The following is a 21,857-nucleotide window of genomic DNA, read 5'->3' on the forward strand; positions in this document are numbered from 1 at the left end:
AGCACTATGTTGAACAGAAGTGGGGAGAGTGGGCATCCTTGTCTTGTTCCTGAGTTTAGAGGGAATGATTGAAGTTTCTCTCCATTTAATATGATATTAGCAGTTGGTCTGTTGTATATGGATTTTATTGTTTTGAGGAATGTTCCATCTATTCCTGTTCTCTCCAAAGCTTTTAATAGGTATGGATGTTGTATTTTGTCAAAGGCTTTTTGGGCATCGACTGAGATAACAATGTGATTCTTGATTTTAGTTCTGTTTATGTGGTGAATTATGTTGATTGATTTACGGATGTTGAACCATCCTTGTGACTGAGGGATGAAGCCTACTTGGTCATGATGTATGATATTCTTGATCAGTTTCTGGATCCTATTAGCTAATATTTTATTGAGGAGCTTTGCATCTGTGTTCATTAGTGATATTGGTCTGTAGTTCTCTTTTTTTGTTGGATCTTTGCCTGGTTTGGGAATGAGTATGATATTAGCTTCGTAGAATGAGTTTGGGATTTCTCCCTCTATTTCTATTTCGCGGAAGAGTTTGAGGAGTATTGGAATTAGCGCCTCACTAAAGGTTTTGTAGAATTCGTTGGTGAATCCATCTGGGCCTGGGCTTTTCTTAGTAGGGAGGTTCTTGATTACCTCCTGTATCTCACCGTAAGTTATTGGTTTATTTAGTTGATTTATTTCTTCTTGGTTCAGTTTGGGCAGTTTGTACTTCTCTAAGAATTGATCCATTTCTGTAAAATTATTGTTTTTTGCTGAGTAGAGGTTTTGGAAATAGCTCCTTATGATTGTTTGAATATCGTGTGTACTTGTTGTAATTTTTCCTGTGGAGTCCCTGATTTTACGAATATGAGTCTCTTCTTTTTTTTGTAAGTCTTGCAAGGGGTCTGTCAATTTTATTTATTTTCTCAAAGAACCAGCTTTTAGTCTTATTTATTTGTTGAATGGTCTTTCTATTTTCAATCAGATTTATCTCTTCTTTAATCTTTGTGATCTCTCCTCTCCTAGTCGTTTTAGATTCTGTCATTTCTTGTTTCTCCAGTTGTTTTAGTTTCATCGTGAGGGTATTCACCTGCTCTGCTTCCATTCTTTTAATGTGGGTGCTGAGTGCAATGATCTTGCCCCTCAGCACTGCCTTAGCTGTGTCCCATAGGTTTCTTTGTGATGTGTTTTCTTTGTCATTGTGGCTTATGAATTTGTTGATTTCATCTTTAATTTGATCTGTGGCCCAAGTGTTGGATAGCAGCGTGGGGTTTAGCCTCCAAGAGTGTGTATGGGCTCTGTGGTATCCTTTGTTGTTGAGGGTTACCTTTAATCCACTGTGATCAGATATAATACATGGGATGACGTCAATACTTTTGTATTTGCTGAGGTTCTTTGTGTGGGCTATGACGTGGTCTATTTTGGAATATGATCCATGGGCTGCTGAAAAGAAGGTGTATTGGGTCTCTGTAGGGTGAAAGGTTCTATATAGGTCTGTTAGATCCATTTGGGAAATGGTGTTATTTAGGTCCTCAGCTCCCTTACTAATCTTCTGGGTGTTGGATCTGTCTCTTGGAGAGAGAGGAGTATTAAAGTCACCCACTATGATTGTGTTTGCGTCTATCTTGCTCTGTAATTCTTTGAGAATTTGCTTGACATATGTTGGGCCTCTTTTGTTTGGTGAGTATACATTTATCACCGTGATTTCTTGATTCTGGATTTTTCCTTGTATTAATATGTAGTGTCCTTCTTTGTCTTTTTGAGTGGACTTTAAAGAGAAGTCCAGCTTGTCTGAGATCAGGATGGCTACACCTGCCGTTTTGGTGGATGCATTTGCTTGGTAGATCTTGCTCCATCCTTTCACTCGAAGCCTGTTTTTGTCCCTTGCTGTAAGGTGGGTCTCTTGTAGACAGCAGATGTCAGCTTTTTGTTTGCGAATCCATTCTGCCAGTCTGCTCCTCTTTATCGGGGAGTTTAAACCATTTATATTTAAAGAGATCAAGGATAAGGGTGTTTTTTCTCCTTCCATTTTCTTGGTGGGCTGTTTTTTCTTCTTCTTTTTTTTTCTTTCTTGTCTTTAGTGAGCTTGTATTTCTGCTGGACTTTGGCTATTGAAGTTTCTTTCTGATTCTGTCTGTGTGTCTTTTACGATCTCTGTTGGCTGGGGTTCCCCTCTTAATATTCGCTGTAGGGCTGGTTTTTTATTCACATACTCCTTTAGCTCCTCTTTGGTGTGGAAAGATCTGGTTCTCCCTTCGAATGTGAACTCCAATTTCACTGGATATTTGATCCGAGGTTGTAAATTGTTATTCTGGAGTACTTGGATGGTGTTCTTCCACTCACTTCGAGCTTGGTAAGTTTGTGTGGATAAGTCGGATGTTATTCGAATCCTCTTCCCATTGAAAAAAGTTTCCTTCTTCGCTTTGGCTGAATTCAGAATTTGCTCTTTAATCTTGAGGTCTGTAGTCTTGAATATTATGTGCCTTGGGGTGGCTTTCCTGGGGTCTGGCCTGCCAGGTGTCCTATAGGCTTCGGTTACCTGGATGGGGTCCCCTGTGAGATTGGGGAAGTTTTCTGCAATAACTTTATTGAGAACATGATTATCCCTCTGCTCTGGTATTCGGCTCCTTCTTCTATTCCAATTATGCGCAGATTATATCTCTTGTCTTTGTCCATTAGTTCCTGGATTAGTCTTCCCTGAAGCTTCACCTTTTCTTGGAGTGTGGTCATTTTCTGGTTGTTGTCAGCTGCTTCATCGTCCAGGCGAGAGATTCTGGATTCTATATGGTCTACTCTTTGTGTTATGGTTTCAATTGCGGAGTTTATGGATGTCAGAGAGCTATTTATGGTTGTCATATCAGCTCTGATCATGGAGATTTCTTCCTTTAAAGAGTTGTATTTTAAATTTATTTTTTCACGCATTTCAATTCTCAGGATGTGGAGATTTTCTTTAAAGGCAGCTTGCATTGTATCCATTTTTGCTTCCATTTCTTTAAAGCAGGCTTGCATTGTATCCAGTTTTGCTTCCATTTCTTTCTTGGCTTCCTGGGTGTCCTTCCAGATTTCCGCTCTAAATTCCTGGAATTGTTTTCTGATTTCATTTCTGATGCTTTCGATCATTCCTGTTAACATGGCCTCATTTGCTTTTTTAGTCTCCATCTCCTCTTCAGTCGTGCTGCTTTTTGGAGCTGGCGAGTTGGCTTGCCCTTTGATGAACTGAGTTATATTTCTTTGTGATTTGCGCATCTGGAGATCTGGATGGCTTCTCAGGTTTGGTTTGTAGCTCCTCCCTCCCTCCTGTGTAGACGTGTCTACGGCAGCAGGTGCTGCCGCTGTGGCCCCGCCCACCAGTGCAGGGTACGCCTACCAGAGCGGGCGCTGTCGCCGGGGGCCCCACCCTCCTGTGAGCTGTGCGTCCACTGCAACAGGCACTTCGGCGGGATATGCCTCCCAGAGCAAGTCCTGGGTTGTTGGGTTGTGCTTGTGCCCTCCCACGAGTCCGTTGGGGGGGGGGCGGTATGTGTGGGGTCCAGTGGGATCGACTGTCCGGGTGTGGCTTGGCACCTTCAGACCTCACCTCTGCTGTGAGTGGGGGACGTGATCAGGCTCAGGTGACCCTGCTGGGCTGGTATTGCCCACCAGCGCCTGTGATTTTAGTTGTAAGAGTCTGCGAGGTCCAGGCGCCTCGGGTGGGGTTTGCGCGACCGGCTGTCTCCCAGCCCCTGTTGGGAAGGGGGCGGGGCCGTTTCTGCCAGTTCAGGAACCTGTGGGGTGTTGGTGCTGCTGGGCCCTTCCCCTGCTAAACTGACTGTCCCAGTGCCTGATGGGAGCTTCCCCGCCTGATTTGGGGGTTCTTTGTTCCCTCAGGGGTGGGGGTGGGGGAGGGGATAATGGGGCACTCACTTTTGCTGCTTTGTGTGTGTGTCCCGAGCAGCCGTTGGCCCTCCAGGGGTTGGCTAAGTGTCGTGGTGGCTTCCCTGGTTCCCGATTTCTGCCGTGCTGGGTTCCCTTGTCCGAACCCGGTGTGGACCCGGACTTCTCGTCGCTGCCGGTGTGTGTCTTGGTCCGCACCCTACCTTGTGTCCGTGGGGTCTCCCGCTATATGAATTCTGCGCTCCTGGCAGCCTGTCTGCCGATCGCCGGGTTCCCCTTTCCCAGCCTGACCCTGTTTGGGCCAGGGTCGGCTGGTGGGGGGAGGGTGCCCCGGTGAATCTCCGGCTCCATGTAGGTTTTTGGTTCTTCTTTTTTGCTCCTTTTTGTTTTCGTGTGTTTCTCCACTGCTTCTGGCTGCTGGTTTTGCTGGGTTCTTGATGGGGTGTTGGGTGTTGGAGTTCCCAGCTCACTATGCCGTTGGAGCGAGTCGGGGTGCCTCCCTATTCTATCGGCGCCATCTTTCCTCTTCTAAAAATAGTTTTAATGAACAAATTACATAATGGGATTTTATTACTTTATGTCAAAAGTAGGTTTATTTTTCCATTTGATTATTCATTGTGATTGATGGAGAGTATTTTGGCTTTTTTTAAAACTCTGGGCGGGGCCTGGGCATTGCTGTCCCTGGGCTCGTTTACTCAAGGCCAACACTGTACCACTTGAGCCACCGCTCCACTGATGGCTTTTATGGTTGGGAGATTAGAGTTTCATATACTTTTTCTACCTGGCCTGGCTTTGAACTCAATCCTAAGATCTCAGCCACCTGCCACCTTGTTGTCTTTTGTTGTTGTTTTGTTTTTTGTTGCTATTGCCCTTAAAGCATGCTTTGGTTTGCATAAAGTAGTTCAGTATTTGTTATCAAGGACTGCTAACCAGTTAATACAGAAAAAAATTACAAAAGCTAACAGTAACAAAAATGCTCAACTACATCTTGATTTTACATGATGATTTTTATGTGACCAAATTTTTAAGGGTTTGAGGGTGTTTACCTTATCCTTCTTTGCTACTGAATTCTATTTCTGCAACCACCTAAGCGTAGTGAACCCAAGAGGATAACTTTACCTTGATATGTAATGTCAGTTTGTTCACACTTTGCTATTGCTGGGATCACCAAGTAAAATTACTCCTTTGCTAGCAACCTGTCCATGCTTTCTTCATGATTTATTTGTCGGAGCACACAGATTAATTCAGAGGTCTCAAAAGGAATAGGAACTTATTTGAAAATAACTTTAAAGTTTTGAAATTTGGTACAATCTGAGGGTCCTGGATACATTTGAATATTTCATCCTCTGCCTTAAATTCATCTCTTGCTGGGAAATTTATACTTTTCTGTTTGACATACATAGTAGAAAGTTAGAAATAGAAACATTCTTCCTCCACAAAATAAATTTGACTTTAAAATTTTATACACTTGAAACTCAATGCAAAGAATAAGAGTACTTTTCAGCTTCATTTTTCAGAATAGGGTTTATGACAATAGAGATTTTTCATGTAAGTATAAATTAAGATTTTGATTAATTCTTTTTATAGAATTACACAGGCTCAAAACAGTAAAACATTGGCTGTCACTGCCATCAGTAAGCTTATATTGAAATTAAAATGACAGCCTGGTAATTCTACCAGCTTCCTTCTTTCCCATATCTTCTACTCCTTATCTTTCACCTACCACCCATGTGGCTCTCTGCACTCTGCTCCTGCCACCTCTTTGGACTTTGGGTTTTCATCTGCATGTGACTGGATTGTATGGTTAGAGGTACTGAGGAAGAATAAAGAACCCAGTCCTCTTGTGATGCAATTGTGGGATTGTAGAGAAGAGCAAGGGGAAGGCTGAGGTGCTTGCCTGGCCGAAGGGATGCAAAATGGATCCTCCCCTTGTTGAGAGCCTGAGGTTCTGTAAGGGATTTATTGAAACTTCAATAAATCAAACTTCTTTTATGGATTAAGGGTCTGGGATAGCTTTTTTTTGTTTGTTTGTTTTGTTTTTTTTTGGTTGTGGGACTTGACCTCTGGGCCTGGGCACTGTCCCTGAGCTCTTCAGCTCAAGGCTAACACTCTACCATTTGAGTCACAGTGCCACTTCTGCTCTACCACTTGAGCCACAGCTCTGCTTCTGGTTTTCTGGTGGTTCACTGGAGATAAGATTCTCATGGCCATTCCTGCCCAGGGTGGCTTTGAACCATCTCAGCCTCCTGAATAGCTAGGATTACAGGCATAAACCATTGATGCCTAGCTTGGGATAACTCTCTTTTTTAAGGCCTAGAAGTTCTTTACTCTCACTGCACTGTAATCTAGCTCCCAGACCTTGCCATTCAATTGTATCTGTCAAAGGTGGCCAAACTCATTGACACTTTGAAGTCCTTATTCTAATATGATCTCTCTGAAGTAGCTGCCACTGTTGCCCATCCCCTTAAAACTCACTGTTTGTGGCTCTTAGGGGACGCTAGATTCCTCTAATTTCCCTCTTGGCTTTTGGTCATTTCTTGGTATTTTTTAAAGCCTCCATTTTCTTCCAGTCCCTTAAATATACTGTGTTTCAGTGTTCTTCTCCACCATTCTCCATCGCCCAGGGCTACCTCATCTTCTCCCAGATTTCTCTTTAGATTTTGCTAACTTGTACATCTGTATTTCTAACCCTAACCTTTCTACCGAGTTCCAGCTAGCTGTTTTCTTTTCTTTTTTTTTGTCAGTTCTGGGGCTTGAACTCAAGGCCTAGGTGCTATCCCTGAGCTTTTTTGCTCAAGGCTATAACACTCTATTACTTTGAGCCATGATGCCACTTCTGGTTTTCTGGTGGTTAATTGGAGATAAGAGTCTCAGAGACTTTCCTGCCCTGGCTGGCTTTAGACCTTGACCCTCAGATGTCAGCCTCCTGAGTAGCTAGGATTACAGGCATGAGCCACCAGCACCTGGCAAGCCATTTCCTTTGTATCTCAAGCTCAACTTGTGAAAAACACAACTATGTTACCTATTGGAGAAAAGGAATTAGAAAGAGACATGAATAATCCCTAACTTCCTGGCAAGTCATTATTATGTTACCAGAAATTTAGGGCAGATAAATTGACCTCAGTTCTTTGTTATATGGGAATTCGACCGTGAGATACAGAGAAGCTACATTCTGAGAGGTCAAATTGGGATTTGACCCTTTTATAAAGCCCGTGGCATGTTTCCCCCAAACTTGAGGCCTCAAATACACTTAATACTGTTAGAAAACTGAGCCATGAGGGTAGTAAAGCATAGAAAGAGCAGACAAACAATTTCAACAAACCTGACCAACTCTAATGGAGCGCTGAAGAGGGACACGATGGTGACCTGAAGAAGCTTAGGAGACACGAGGTGTGGTGCAAAACAGCTCCTGAGCTGGTCAGAACCTAAATAGGTCCTGGTCAAGGGGCAGGGTCACAGGGAGCTCAAGAATGAGAGTCTTGGAGTCTTGGGAGTTCATGGTACAGGACTGGCAGGTTCAGTAACCTATTGTCTAAGTCCCAACCCCTGTCTCTAGGAATTCAGGCGCTACTGATTTGGGGCAATTCCCACTGCCTGTCCCATTTGAGAGACAGTCTAGTAGCCCTGGTTGAAATTCTGAGTATATCTCAAATAAGAGAACCATTGTTATCCCATGTATGAAGTCCTTGGTCTTCACCAGGGGGTGAGACTTCCGCTTCATCCACTAAGAAGACAAGATGATGCCAGTTAGGCCCATTTCCTGATCATCTACCACATTGCCAAGGGGGCACCAGTTAGACCCAGTATCTTTATTTCGTCTTGAGTTTGGCAAGAGAATTCAAGCAAGAGGAGGACACAGTAAAGATGACAAGAGAGTTTATTAGAAGAGTTTGTATGGCAGAGGAAGAGAGACATAGACATGCCACACGGTGATTGCACTTCAGCCCCTGTCAGCCAGCTTGCCTTGTCTTGAGGGTTTCAGAGATTGGCCTTGGATTTTATAGGGAGAATTGGGAGTCCTTGAAGATGGCTTTCTGATTGGTGGGTCTGTTTCCTATAAGGTCCTGGCACCAAAGATTTGATGCCCTGTCCTTACTTCTGCATTCTTTTTAGTCCTTCTTCCTTGTTCTTTTGTAGCCTCTTGCCTCCATTTCTTTTGCAGGCAGGTTTTGATTTATCAGTTTATCCTGCCATCTGCAATCTGTACAGGCCTCAATTCCCTGACTACCTGCTTTTGTCCTAACTCCTATCACTACTACCTGTGTCTGGGTTCGCGACCCCTCTCCCCACTTCTCCAGAGGAGATGCCCAAATTCCAAACTATGAAAGAACACTCGGCTTTAACCTCCCGCCCACGGGAGGAACAAAGCCTGTTCTTATGGATTACGCTAAACTAAGGAAAGGTTGCCGGTAGCCCCCTCCCCGGTCCCCTCATGTGTCAGGAACCGCGGCAGAGAGAGGCATCGGGGAGACGTATTCCATGGTCCATGAGTCTCACAGGATTTAATTGGGGGGGGGAGGGGTGTTTATAACGGTAATGGCGGGAAAGGAGGGGGACTGGCCAAAGGGTCAGTCATAGGCTAAAGACCGTGTCCCTCACGGTGATGTCACGAACTTCCTCTATGGGCGAGGACCACACCCCCCAAGGGCCGGGCCTCCGCCATTAGACACGTGGCGGGAGGCGGGACCTCTTGCTTCTCTTCCGGTTGAGGCCGGAAGGTGGGAGGGGCTCCCTCCCACACTGCCCCAGGGCTGGGGGAAGGGCAGCGTGAATCCCCAGCAACCTGGACCCTTCCTCTGTGTTCCTAATGACAGTTAATTATTATTTACTTTAAGCCAAAACTTGATAGCTGTTTCTCAATCCTGCTGTGTCCTCTTAAACTGCATAACTGTCCATTGTTCATGCCATATTAAATTGAGAATTGCTGTCAACTTTGGAACAGTGTTTTCCCAAATTTCTTTTGTATATGAGCTATAAGTTTTCTTTTGTATATGCTTGCAAGGCATTTCAGGTTTAGGATAGTGAATAAGCCTAAAATATGATTAGATTTTAATTAACAAGTCTTATTAAGTAGTTTGTTGTTCACATCTTCCCTATTGGAATGTAGTAGAAAAAAATTTTTAATCTTTTTTTTTCAAATTTTTATTATCAAACTGATGTACAGAGAGGTTACAGTTTCATAGGTTAGGCATTGGATACATTTCTTGTACTGTTTGTTACCTCAGTAGTAGAAGTTTTTGCATGTCTTAATTGGAAGAATTTTCTGCAGACTAGTTTCTGGCTCTGTACATCTCCAACCTTGTTAAACTTAACCTTGTATGTCTTTCACTACTCACCAAATCTAGTACTGGTTGCAGTGGCATTCAGTCTTACCATTAATAAAATGTCATGTTTTGGTGAGTTGACTTAGTGAGCAGTTGGGATATTCTTAGAAGGAAGTCATAAACCAGAACAGCTGGCAATAACTGAATTCTGCAGAATGACTGTGAACTGCATCAGTTTCCCACTTAATCAAAAGCAAATGTACAGTAGTCCCCCTTTATCTCTGGAGAGACACCTTCCAAGACCTCTAGGAAACGCCTAATATTATGGAAACCTATGTTTGTTGTCTCTTCTCTTGTACATACATACCTATAATGAACTTTTTTTTTTTTTTTTTTTTTTTTTTTTTGCCAGTCCTGGGGCTTGGACTCAGGGCCTGAGCACTGTCCCTGGCTTCTTTTTGTTCAAGGCTAGCACTCGGCCACTTGAGCCACAGCACCACTTCTGGCCGTTTTCTGTATATGTGGTGCCGGGGAATTGAACCCAGGGCCTCATGTATAGGAGGCAAGCACTCTTGCCACTAGGCCATATCCCCAGCCCCTATAATGAACTTTAAGTTATAAAATAGGTACAGTAAGAGATTAACAGTGGTAATTAATAATAAAATAGAATGATTATAACAACATAGTATAATAAAAGTGATTTAAAATTTGTAAATGATTGTCTATGATTTTCCATTTAATAAGTGTGGGCTGCAACTTACTGTAGGTAACTGAAACCACAGAAAATGAGTCCCTTCCTCTAAATTTAACTGTTTAGCTAAATCTAGTATCACCCGGCAATAGGGGAAGTATGATAGAGGAATGGAAAAAGACTGCAATCTTAACTGCTTGTAACTGGCATGATTTAATTTTGCAGATTTTACAAAAACATGTGTTCAGTATACTGCCTGAGTTTCTTCCACGGCTCTGTGTTAGGGAAGGGCCTGAAACTTCAGCTTCATGGACTCCATGTAAATATAGTTCTCTGACTATGCTACTTCTCTCTTTCATCCACTGTTATTTTTCACCTTATAAGCATTCCTTCCCTCCATCTTCTTTTTGTTTCTTATAGTGCTAGGGATCAAATCCAGGGCCTTGTGCATGTGGGGCAAACACACTAGCATTGAGCTATACTTCTGGTCTTCCTCTGTCTTTCTGTGTGTGTACAAGATTGAAGGAACTATTGATTCGGGACAATTCCCACTGCCTGTCCCATTTGAGATACAGTCTAGTGGCCCTGGTTGAAATTCTGAGTACATCTCAAATAATAGAACCATTGTTATCCCATGTATGAAGTCCTTGGTCTATTATGGGTTAGCTAAACCTTTATAAACAGCTACCCTGGGCACCTTGCCAAGATGTATAAATAGCTTTGTTTTCATGGGAAAAATGTGTTTAAAATCCAAATGTCTAATTCACACGTGAACTCCCCTGTAAATTAGGAAATGTCAGCATGAATTACAGAGGCTTAGAAAAAGAGAACACAAATCAAGGCAACTTGATCACATTCAATTGATTTGTTTTATAGCTCTATTATTCTTCTTATTCAAATTAAGTTTTTTATTCACTGTAGGGAGTAAACTTAGCATATTGTGCTAAGATACTAATCTTTCACCCTTCTTTTCTCTCAGATTTAAAAATAGTACATGAAGCTGAAAAATGAGATATATTTTCAGCTTCTGTCTCTGTTTCTGTCTTTATGTGCCCCCCCCCCCCCCCCCCCCCCCGCGAATGGGCTTGAACACAGGTTTCACACACTGGTTTACTTGTTTGCTGTGTTTTTTTCATTCACCCTGGTACTATACCACTTGAGTCATACCTCCAATCCCGCTTTGTTTTTGCTGGTTAATTAGAAATGAAGCCTCAAGGATTTTTCTACTGGGCTGACTTTGAACTTTGGTCTTCAGATCTTAGCTTCCTAAGTAGCAAGGATTATAGATATGAGCCACTGGCACTGGTGCCCAGCTTCATCTGTGTGTGTGTGTGTGTGTGTGTGTGTGTGTGTGTGTGTGTGCTGGTTCTAGGGCTTGAACTCAGGGCCTAGGTCTGCTCAAGGCTAGTGCTCTACCACTTGAGCCATACCTCTACTTCTAGCTTTTTTGGGGGGAGTTAATTTTTTTTTTTTTTTTGCCAGTCCTGGGCCTTGAACTCAAGGCCTGAGCACTGTCCCTGGCTTCTTTTTGCTCAAGGCTAGAACTCTGCCACTTGAGCCACAGCGCCACTTCTGGCCGTTTTCTGTATATGTGGTGCTGGGGAATTGAACCCAGGGCCTCATGTATATGAGGCAAGCGCTCTTGCCACTAGGCCATATCCCCAGCCCCTTGGTAGTTAATTGGAAATAAGAGTCTTACGGACTTTCTTGTCCTGACTGGCTTCAAACCTCAGTCCTCAAATCTCAGCCTCCTGAGTAGCTAGGATTACAGATATGAGTCACTGGCGCTTGGCTCATCTTAATTTCTTTAAAATATATATATATATATATATATATATATATTTAGATTTCTTTTATTAAGAAGTTTTCAGCCCTTAATTCTTCAAACTTTTCCCCTAGGTGTACAATCTTCTGTCTCCCCAGGACTGCATTCACATCAGGTTACCTCTTTAGTTACTTGTTCCACCTGTTTCCTCATCTCTGAGAATTGTTTTTTTCATTTTTTTTCTTTTTAAGACTAAATACTTCTTATTGAGTTGTCTTTGAGATCCTGGGCTCTTCCTCTGTCATATTTATTCTGGTATGAAGACCCATCAATGTAGTTGTTTTACTTTTCAATGTTAATATTTCCATTCAATTCTTCTTTCTATTTCTCATGACTTCCTGTTTCTTCTTTTGTTTCCTGAGTGTTTGTAATTGCTTGGTGAAATATTTTTTTCCTCTTTCTGAAGCTTGAGCCATATTTAAAAATAATGTTTGTTTCTAAGCCATTAGGATTTAACAGATAATACTAATTTTGTGATTTGGCTTCTTTCCCCTCTACAAGTATGTAGTCTAGAGAGAATGTACTTCTATGATAGAAAGGTGGAGAAGCAAACTGTAGGTTTTTTGAAAGCACCAATTGTTTTTCTTTATTCCCAGGGTACAACACCTCTGTGATCATCATTTCACAGGAGTATCTGAGACCTAGAGATTTCATTAGTGAGAGAACTGAGACTTCCCAGGTTTCTAGTTACCCAGCCCTAGTGTTCAGAGACTTCTGAGGCCAAGCCAGAATACAGAAATTCGAAAGATGATCCCCTCCCACCAGGTCTCCTCCTGTTTTATCATTTGTTTCACATATATATATATTTTATTTGTAAGGCAATAGATGACCTGCTTCGTAAAACTGAAATACTGAGAACTGGTCAGAGGTCTTAGGTGTACGATGCTAAATAAAAATGGTCTTAAGTCATGGAGAAAAAGACAATTGCTTTAATACCACATCGTTTAGGGAGAAGTCAGGTATGAGACAGAAATGATAGAGCAGGTTAGAATTTAGGGCTTAAGAAGGCAGTGGTATAATAATTACTCAAGCTTTCCCCATATTTTCTGTGCCTGCCACTCGTGCAATCCCCCTTCACTTCAAAGGGAGCTCCTTGCATGCACCAGGAAGTCAAAAAAGCATGTGAGTAAAAGTCATGGCAATTTTGAATTATAGTGCTTCTTTCAAGTGTTGTTTCATGGCCACATTTTTGTATAATAACACACACACACACACACACACACACAATCTTTTTTTTTTTTTTTTTTTTTTTTTGGCAGTCCTGGGGCTTGGACTCAGGGCCTGAGCACTGTCCCTGGCTTCTTCCCGCTCAAGGCTAGCACTCTGCCACTTGAGCCACAGCGCCACTTCTGGCCGTTTTCTATATATGTGGTGCTGGGGAATCGAACCCAGGGCTTCATGTATAGGAGGCAAGCACTCTAGCCACTAGGCCATATCCCCAGCCCCACACACAAAATCTTATATAATCAACAATACAGTATACCTTTCTTCAGTGAGCCAAGTAGGCATCTACTTCAATGAGGTTTGTGTGTTAGTGTAACCATTACAGAAAGCTCGGTGAAACATATTCCCTAAGTGAGGAGCCACTCTGTAACAGCAATGATTTTCCTTAGCACCCAAAGTGCTTTGAAGAGTACAAGCATAAGTTAGCCACAGGTCTTCAGACGTTAGAGGACAATTTAGCCTAATGTTCTGGCTTAAACATTTATTTTGTCTGCTTTATTTGGAAAGGGGAAAAAAAAAAAACCGGCCCTAGTTGACCCTGCACAAAATAAAGTTTACAGGATGGAGAATGTTGTGTCCTCACGGTTTAAGCTAACTGCAGAGCCTTGAGTCGGCCTCCTTGCCTCTTTTGCACTTTAGGAGCGCCACCAGGTGGCAACGTGAGGAACTGAAGCTGATGTTGCAGACCTCTTCCTCTTCAGTTCCCAAGCCTTGCTTGAAATATAATACTGCTTTTTTACTTGAGGAAATTAGGCTACTTCGAGTAATGGAGAAGAGGTGAATGGATAATAATGAGATCAGAAGTATATCTGACAGTTGGGCCTGTAGATAACCAACATTTTTGGTATCCTTTTAAATCTAGCCTTTTCAGAAGAAATTGAGAAATTCAAGGGTTGTTTGTTTGTTTTTTTTTTTTTGTTGTTGTTAGTTTTGTTTTTACTGGAAGAAACTTCAGGGTAGTGTTTGTAGTAGCTAGATAATCCCCTCACTTAAGGTGGTAGCAAACTGTTCACCTGATTATAGGATGTCATGCAATTGTTTTTAAAGTCAAGGAACGTTGTACAGGCATCTGCTACATCCAGAACAGCATGGCCAGAATAGAGCATTAATGGGAGGTCTCTATCTTTAAATACTTGCAGAATCGCTTGGAATGCAGAATGTATGTGTGCATGTATAGCTCAGAAAATGCCAAATGTGTGATGTAGATATCAGATTCAGGATTATGTCAGAATATTATGGAGGAAAACTGAGACTTGGCCCCTCAAGGGAAGAGAGATCTTACCAGATACTGAAAGCATTTTAGATCCAGAGGAATAGGCCCTATGTGTAGAGGTTGTGGGGAAAGTGAAGAGACTAGGGTCTTTGAGGAGGAGAGTTATGTTCAGGAAAAAGAAGAAAAGTAGAGAGTTGACATGATTAGATTATCATTTTTTATTAGCTTGTATTAGTTGCACAAGGAGGAATTTCATTGTGATGTTTAATTTATTATATGTGCATATAATGTATCCTGATCCGACTTACCCCTCCATCCCTCTCCTTTAACCCCCCCTTCCCCTTTCCCTTCCTTCCTCCCCCTGTCCTGCCTTTGGGATAAGCAGTCCGTTGGCCGGGTCTCCAGCACCCGCAGGCTGCCGCGAGCAGTCCTGTGAAGATCCTAGAGCCCATGATGTTTGTGCTGATGGGCACATTTAATTAAATGCTTTAACAGGAAATCACAGCAAAGATAAGATCATTTCCACTCAGTAAGCTTTGCGCAACAGGTCTGAACACAGGATGTTTGTCCCACTTGGGCAGGAGTGTGGTGAGGAATGTGATTTTTCTTAGAAAACAACTAAGTCTAGTACATTTTAAAGGCCCCAATTTTCCTCCTCACCGAAGAAGCTATAATAACCCTAGCGTAGAGAATCTGGAAAGCAGGTGTCACAGAGTACCATACCAGCTTCCTAAAAATAAAAGAAAAAAAAGATTATTAGTTTTGTTGATATTATTCGAGTTCATAGACTGTCTGATGCTGTGTACTTAGAGCTCCTTAGTGAACATAAAGCAGAAGTCTTTGTGTGATATACTCCTAGGAAGCTGAGGAAGTCTGTTTGCTTTGGAAAGAGTTTATCACTGAGTCAGTTGTAACTTTCGAACATTTTATTTATCCAGTGGTTTCTTTTGTATTGCAGTGCTTTAATCTTGGGTGCTTCCGGTGGAGTTGGTACTTTCGCGATACAGGTAAAACAAATTTCTAATCTTGTCAGTAGGAAGATTTTTAAAATTTGAATTAATAAATTAATATGTTATAAAGTATGTTTCCTTAAAAGCTAAAGGAAAAGTATTCCTGGCAAATGAATTCTAATTTTAGCTTGCTCTTCTAAAATGGACATGTTCTAATATAGGAAGTAGCAGTAATCTTTCCAGTAGTTTAATATATAAATTGGATATATGGAGAAGAACCCTTCGAAAGGAAGATTATGGGAAGAAAGTTGAGGTGTAGCTCAAGTGGCAGAGTACCACTTTTGAGTGAAAAAGCCAAGTAATAGTGCAAGGTCCAATTAACCACTCAAAAAACGGAAGTGGTGCTGTGGCTCAAATTGTAGAGCCCTAGCCTTGAGCATAAAGATGCTCGGGGACAGTGCCCAGGCCCTGAGTTCAAGCCCTGAAACCAACTATATATATATCTATATATCTATATATAGATATATAGATATATATATTATGCTAAGTAAAAAAAAATTCCAGAAATAAAAGGTTACATGTTATTTTATTTATCTCATAATCCAGAGTAGATATATCCACAACTACAAAAAGCAGAGTAGAAAAAAAAAAAAGAAAAGAATAGTAGTTGTCTGAGGAATTACTGCTTAAAGGACATGGAATTTGTACCAAGGGAACAGAATTAGATTGAGGTATGGATGATAAAAGCTCTGGTAAAGGAAAACCAAAACAAGGTATAGTAGTTCATCTTTTTTTTTTTTTTTTATATGTGGTGCTGAGGAATCAAACCCAGGACTTCATGTATATGAGGCAAGCACTTTACCACTAGGCCATATTCCCAGCCCCTTGATTGTCAAACTTGACTGGATTAAGACATTCCTAAGGGATTGGTAAATCATATCTCTGGATCTGTTCAGAAGGGTGCTTCCTGAATCAGATCATGGGGGCTCCCATCTAAGAAGTGAATTAGTCCCTTAGGAGGTAGTGAAAGTCGGACACTTGGCAGGAGGAGTAGAAGAAGAGAGCCTTGGAGGCTGGTTCTTGCCCTGCCCCTTCCTGTATGCCCTTTCTCTATTTCCTGGCCACTATGATGTGAACAGCTCTCTTTGACCATGCCCTCCTCACTCTGTTGGAAATAACTCCCTTATAGTAGTTTCTGTTAGCTACTTCGATCAGAGAGTATCAGAAGTAACTAAGATACAAGGGAATAGACCAATACTAATATCTACCAAAAAAAACCCAACAAACTTCTCTACTCTCCTGAAGTTAAATGCTTTGAAATATATATTGATTAATTCCATCTCTTCCCTGAAAATTTAGTGTCAAAATGAGCAATACGAAGGAAAATTACTAGTAAAAATACCAAGGAAAGTTCAAATAAAATTATTGGCCTTTAAAGAAAAAGGAAAAAAAAAGTCATTTGGATATCTAGAAGAGTACATGCATATGTTTACCAAAAAAAAGTAAAATTACATTTTCTTCAAACTTTGTGACAGTAACACTGTAACCAGGGGTTAAAAAATAGAGTGACAGCGGGTGGTGATGCCTTATGCTTCTAATCCTAGCTACTCAGGAGGCTGAGAACCGAGGATCACGGCTCAAAGCCAGCCTGGGAAGGAAAGCACTGGAAGTGATGTTCAAACTAGTGCTCAAGGCTCGTTAGCCTTGAGCAAAAGGGCTCAGGGACAGTGTCCAGGCCCTGAGTTCAATCCCCTCAACTGACAGGAACAAAACAAAAAACCCACGGGATACCAAATGCACACTAAAACTGTTATGTGAGACAAAACTTGCCTTTAAGTGTAAAGAACACATAAGGACTGCTATCAACATGCTGTGTTAATAACATAATGTTATCTAATGTGGATACTGAGGAATCTGCTACAGAATTGAGCTTCTCCAACTAAAATAACTCATGGAGAATGTTAAATGTGGAATTATCTTTTGGACAAAACTAAATGGAGTCTTAGAAGTTTAGAGTGTAATATGTAAGTTCAATAAATAGAGTTGTTGGTTTTTTTGCCCCTGAGCTTCTTTGTGCTCAAGTCTAGTTCTCTATCAGTTGAGCCAGAGTCACTTGTGCTTCTTCTGAGCAGTTTATTGGAGATAAGAGTCTCATGGACCTAGCTGCCCTGGCTGGCCTCAAACCTTAATTCTCAGATCTCAGCTTCCTGAGTAAGTAGGATTACAGGCATGAACCACCAGCACCTGGCAAGCTGAATACTTTTAATAAATGGTCTGGAAGACTAAACTAACACTTTTCAAGATGCAGATGAAGATATACATTTGTTGACACAATGGTCATATCCTGGGGATGTGTTTTGTTTTTTTCTTGTCATTTGTCCTTGTCATTAAAGATACTAACTTTGATGCTCTCCACTCCTGTCTTTCCTGATACTTAGTAAGGCGCTGATCCCTACTTGAAAGGGAGTGATTAAAACTTCCTGCTGTGCTCTGGAGGCATAGCTCAAGTGGTAGAGTCCCTGCCTGGCAAACACTGAACTCAAACTCTAGTACCATCAAAAACAAAACTTTATGCCATAGAGGAAATTGGCTCTCTCTGTGGAAAATAAAATCTGATTTTCTTTCTAAGTACGAGTTTAGTCACTTTTACTAGTTTCTGATCAAAGGCTTCCTATAGTCCTCAATCAGACAAAGTACTTAAAGTTTCATAGAGTAAAGTTAATTTATGGCACTGACTTTAAAAATCATCTGTTTTATTCCTTTCCTTTTTTCATCAGATAATGAAAGCTTGGGGTGCTCATGTGACAGCAGTTTGCTCTCAGGATGCCAGTGACCTTGTAAAGAAGCTTGGTGCAGATGATGTCATTGATTACAAGTCTGGGAGTGTGGAAGAACAGTTGAAATCCTTAAAACTGTATGTATTCAAATAATGCGCCTGCTGGGCACATCGGCTTGTGCCTTTACTCATAGCTGTGTAGGAGGCTGAGATTAGGAGGATTGTAGTTCAAGGCCAGTCTGGGTAAAAAGTTGTCAAAAGCCTCTTCTCAACCAAGGAAAAGCTGGCAGTGGTAGTGTGCGCCTGTGATCCCAGCCACTATAGAAGTGTAAATGAAATGATTGTGGTCCAGGCTGGCCCAAGAATAATCAATGTGAGGCCTTACTCAAAAAATACACTAAAGCAGCAACAAGGGTTGGTGGCACGGCTCAAGAGGCAGAATGCTTATTTAGTAAGTGCTTGTCTAGTGAATTCAAGGCCCAGTCCTACTGCCAAAAAAGAAACTACAAGAACCAGCAATGCTCCCATTTGAAGTACACACAAGGACAGTTGAAGGACAGTTGATAATACAGATCTCGGGTAGACTGGTGGCTTTTCAATTATGTTGGGAGGAGATCTTTGAAAAGAACCCAAAAATAGAATAGTGCAAGGGAAGGAGTGACATTGTCCAAAAAGAAATGTATTCTTTAGCTGACTTATCTAACTGCAACCCTTCTGTTTATCACCTATATAATAACAATAAAAAAATTTTAAAGAATCTGAAAATATACCTTATCATTAGAGGTTAATATAGCACCATAACATACTATGGTATATACCAAAAAAGCTGCTTTTGCTAATTTCTTTTTTCTTCTGGTCCTGGGGCTTGAACTCAGGACCTAGGAGCTATCCCTTAGCCTTTTTGCTGTACCACTTGAGCCATAGCTCTACTTCTCCTGGCTTGTTGGTAGTTAATTAGAATAACCAGACTTTCCTGCTTAGGCTGGCTTTGAACCGTGATCCTTACATCTCAGCCTCAAGTAGCTCAACTTCTTTTGCTCATTTTTAAGATAACTTTGTTAACATTCACTGCTGGTTGGTCTGAAGGAAAAATTGGAAGTGTGCTGCCTTTTCTGGTGTGTGTCACACAGGAGGAGTAGAGCAGTTCATGAAGCCATGTGATTGGCACGAAGCAGTTTCAGTGTTTTGGAACTGTAAGAACCTAAGAGAAGCAATGTGAGGGTATGTGTTAGAAAGGAGCTCCCTGGTTGTCCTCAGTGTGACTCAATGCCTGCTAGGCTGTGGTTTGGCCTGAGGTTCTGGATGGGACAGACTCAGGAATTTTCTCAAGCCCTGTTGCTCCAGACTATGATTCCCTTGTTAATCTGATTTTCATTAGCCAAAAGTAGAATTGAGAAGTATTTGAAAGACTTTTACTGCTCTGATTTCAAAGCTATTCCCCTTTTTTTGTTGTTGTTTTTTGTTTATTTCTGAAAACAAGTTTTATTTAAATAAGGGTTTAAATGCATTACAGGACATTAAAACTGGGAGAAAACCAAAAACCAGTCTGTTACTTCACATGGCACTGGGCAGCCTTACTTAGGTTGCGAACTCTACAGCTAGCTACATGACAGATGACTCCAGTCTGATGTTTGTTCCCTTGTCAAAAGTTTAACTCTTATTAGGCTAGTCTCATATCTTTTTTTGGGACACCCCCTATCTAGGCTATGTCTGGTCAACCCAAGCCTCCCCTAGTGGCACAGCTGCTGTTGCTCGCTGCCTTACCCCATTGTCTCTGGATTACCATGGGTGGTTCAAAATAGTGACATTCTTTTAGGGCAGGGGAAGCTGCAGAGCTGCGTCTGGCCAGACATAGCCACCTGTTATCCAGGGGCTCTTGGATTAACTGAAACTTCACATTATTCCTTTGTTGCAGGCTGGACACTGCCAGGCGCCTACTGCTTGACCTCGGTTTAAATGAGGGACTTCAAGACTAGACAGCATGGCTCTTTTCAGTTTATTGCATGAAGGAGTTACACTAGTCCAAGTTAAAAGGAGACCCCAAATGGTTGCATTATACAAGCTGTGAGGTTTTTAAACGTGTGACAAGGGACAGGAGGGAATTCTACTCATTGCAAGGAAATCCTCACTTAAGCTTCAGTGAGCCACAAGCACTTAAATCCCATGAACCTTCAGCTGATCATCCTTAGCTAGTCCCAATCTCTACCAGGAACTGGCATATGTTCTTGCGCTGGTCACCCTGTAGCTGAATTACTTCTCCATATTCTGGATACTCAATTACAGTACCATTGCAGGCAAATTTCTTCTTAAATGCCTTCACTAGTTTCTTTTTATCGTAATCATCTGCGATCCCTTGGACAGTAGTAAGGGTCTTCCTGCTGTTTCTCTGTTGAATTCTTATATGGATATAATCCTCAGTGCCAGCAGGAAGCAGGTCATCACCCTTACTTGCATCAGCAAAGGGGTCAACGGGGTGGAGGTTCTGGATAGTGGACATATGATACGATTCCTTTTCCTCAGTGGAATCGGCCTGCGGAAGGTGGCTGCGGGAGAAGGCGCGCAGGGAGGATGGAGCGTCGGGAAGCGAGGGGGCTCAAGGGGGAGGCTCAAGGGGTGGGCAGCTGAGTCCTTGGCGGCGGCTCAGTGACTGGGGCAGCTATTCCCTTTTTAAAAGTTTTCTTTTAATTAAATTTTTTTCTTTAGCTTTCAAAAACCCCTTATTCTTGCCCATGTTGAGTAGAAGAGTATTTTGATAGATTAAAAGAGGAGGGATCCCTATGACCCACCCATAACACTCTTGATCATCTACCCAGAGCATTACAATTCAGGATATGGTAAAGCCACTTATGCATCCATGTTCATTGCTGCATTACTCACAATAATCAAGAGACAGCCCAGATATAGAAACAGCTCAGATACCCTGCAATGGATCTGAAAAATAGGCTTCCTATTCACAATGGAACTTTACACAGCCATTATTACATAGAATAATACATCATTTGCAGGGAAATGAGTGGACTTATGTGAGGTAAGCCAAGCTAAGAGAGACAGACAATGTATATATTCTCTCATATGTGGAAGCGAGATCTAAACTGCAACTGGACATGATAATTATATAAAAGATTCTACACATTCACACACAATCAGACTAGAGACGGATACTCCTAGGGGACAAACCCAAAGATGTAACTCCTCTGAGCACTTGAAATATTATTTATCGAAATAAATTCTAGGAAATGAAAATGTGTTCTTTTTTTTGATGTTTGTTTTTGTTTTGGGGGGGTTGTGTGTGTTTTTTAGGGGAGGGTAAGCTGGGGGGGGGCGCAGAAATGGAGGGAAGAAGGGTGAACAAATGTGAACTGTGCAACTTGTTGACAGGGATGGGGGAAAGGGAAGGAAAGAGTGTGACATTGCCCAAAAAGAATTGTACTCATTGCCTGACTTATGGTAACCTCCCTGAACAACACTTTAATAATAACAATTCAATTATATTTTAAAAAGGGTGCAGGGAGGAGCCACTCTGTAGAACCTAGATGCTGTCCCTGAGCTCTTTCATTCAAGGCTAGTATTCTGCCACTTTGAACCACAGATCCACTTCTCGTTTTCTTTTCTTTTTGGTAGTTAATTGGGGAAAAATGTCTCATAGATTTTCCTGCTCGGGCTGTCTTTGAACCTCAAGCCTCTGATCTCATCCTCCTGAGTAGCTAGGATTACAGGTGTGAGCCACCAGCACTCACAAGTAGAAACTTTTTAATGAGAATAATCATCCAGTAAAGTCATTCTCCTGCATTGATATCCTTTAATTTTTGTCTTTCTTTAATTTAATTAAAAACTCTCTTAAAGACTCAAGGTTAATGAAGATGGCAAAAGCCTATTTTAGAGGCTTTGATGTTTGACTTCATCCAGATGAATTTAGAAGGGATAAAACTTTACCCAATCAATGGATTTGCTTAATTTATACTCTCTTTTTCCATAAATAAATATTTGTTTTCAAAAGTATTTAAGGGGATCTTTAGAGGGCTGTTACTTCTTGTGGGTAGAATACAGTGATTATAGCTGT

General features: G+C 41.6%; 2 protein-coding genes across 2 annotated transcripts in view; one reads left to right on the forward strand and one right to left on the reverse strand.

The window, feature by feature from the left end:
* Positions 1 to 21,857, forward strand: part of Rtn4ip1 (reticulon 4 interacting protein 1) — a 52,677-nt gene that overhangs the window by 14,896 nt on the left and 15,924 nt on the right. Inside the window, exons 5-6 of the mRNA XM_048353748.1 lie at positions 15,030 to 15,078; positions 17,799 to 17,935. Of these exons, the coding sequence (XP_048209705.1) occupies positions 15,030 to 15,078; positions 17,799 to 17,935 (186 nt within the window). The remainder of the gene's footprint in view (positions 1 to 15,029; positions 15,079 to 17,798; positions 17,936 to 21,857) is intronic.
* On the reverse strand, positions 19,851 to 20,397 carry LOC125357090 (eukaryotic translation initiation factor 1-like). Its single transcript, XM_048353750.1, has one exon. It carries the CDS (start codon positions 20,292 to 20,294, stop codon positions 19,983 to 19,985), a length of 312 nt encoding a protein of 103 aa, XP_048209707.1. The 5' UTR covers positions 20,295 to 20,397; the 3' UTR covers positions 19,851 to 19,982.

This window comes from Perognathus longimembris, chromosome 9 (assembly GCF_023159225.1).
Source record: "Perognathus longimembris pacificus isolate PPM17 chromosome 9, ASM2315922v1, whole genome shotgun sequence".
Taxonomy (NCBI): domain Eukaryota; kingdom Metazoa; phylum Chordata; class Mammalia; order Rodentia; family Heteromyidae; genus Perognathus; species Perognathus longimembris.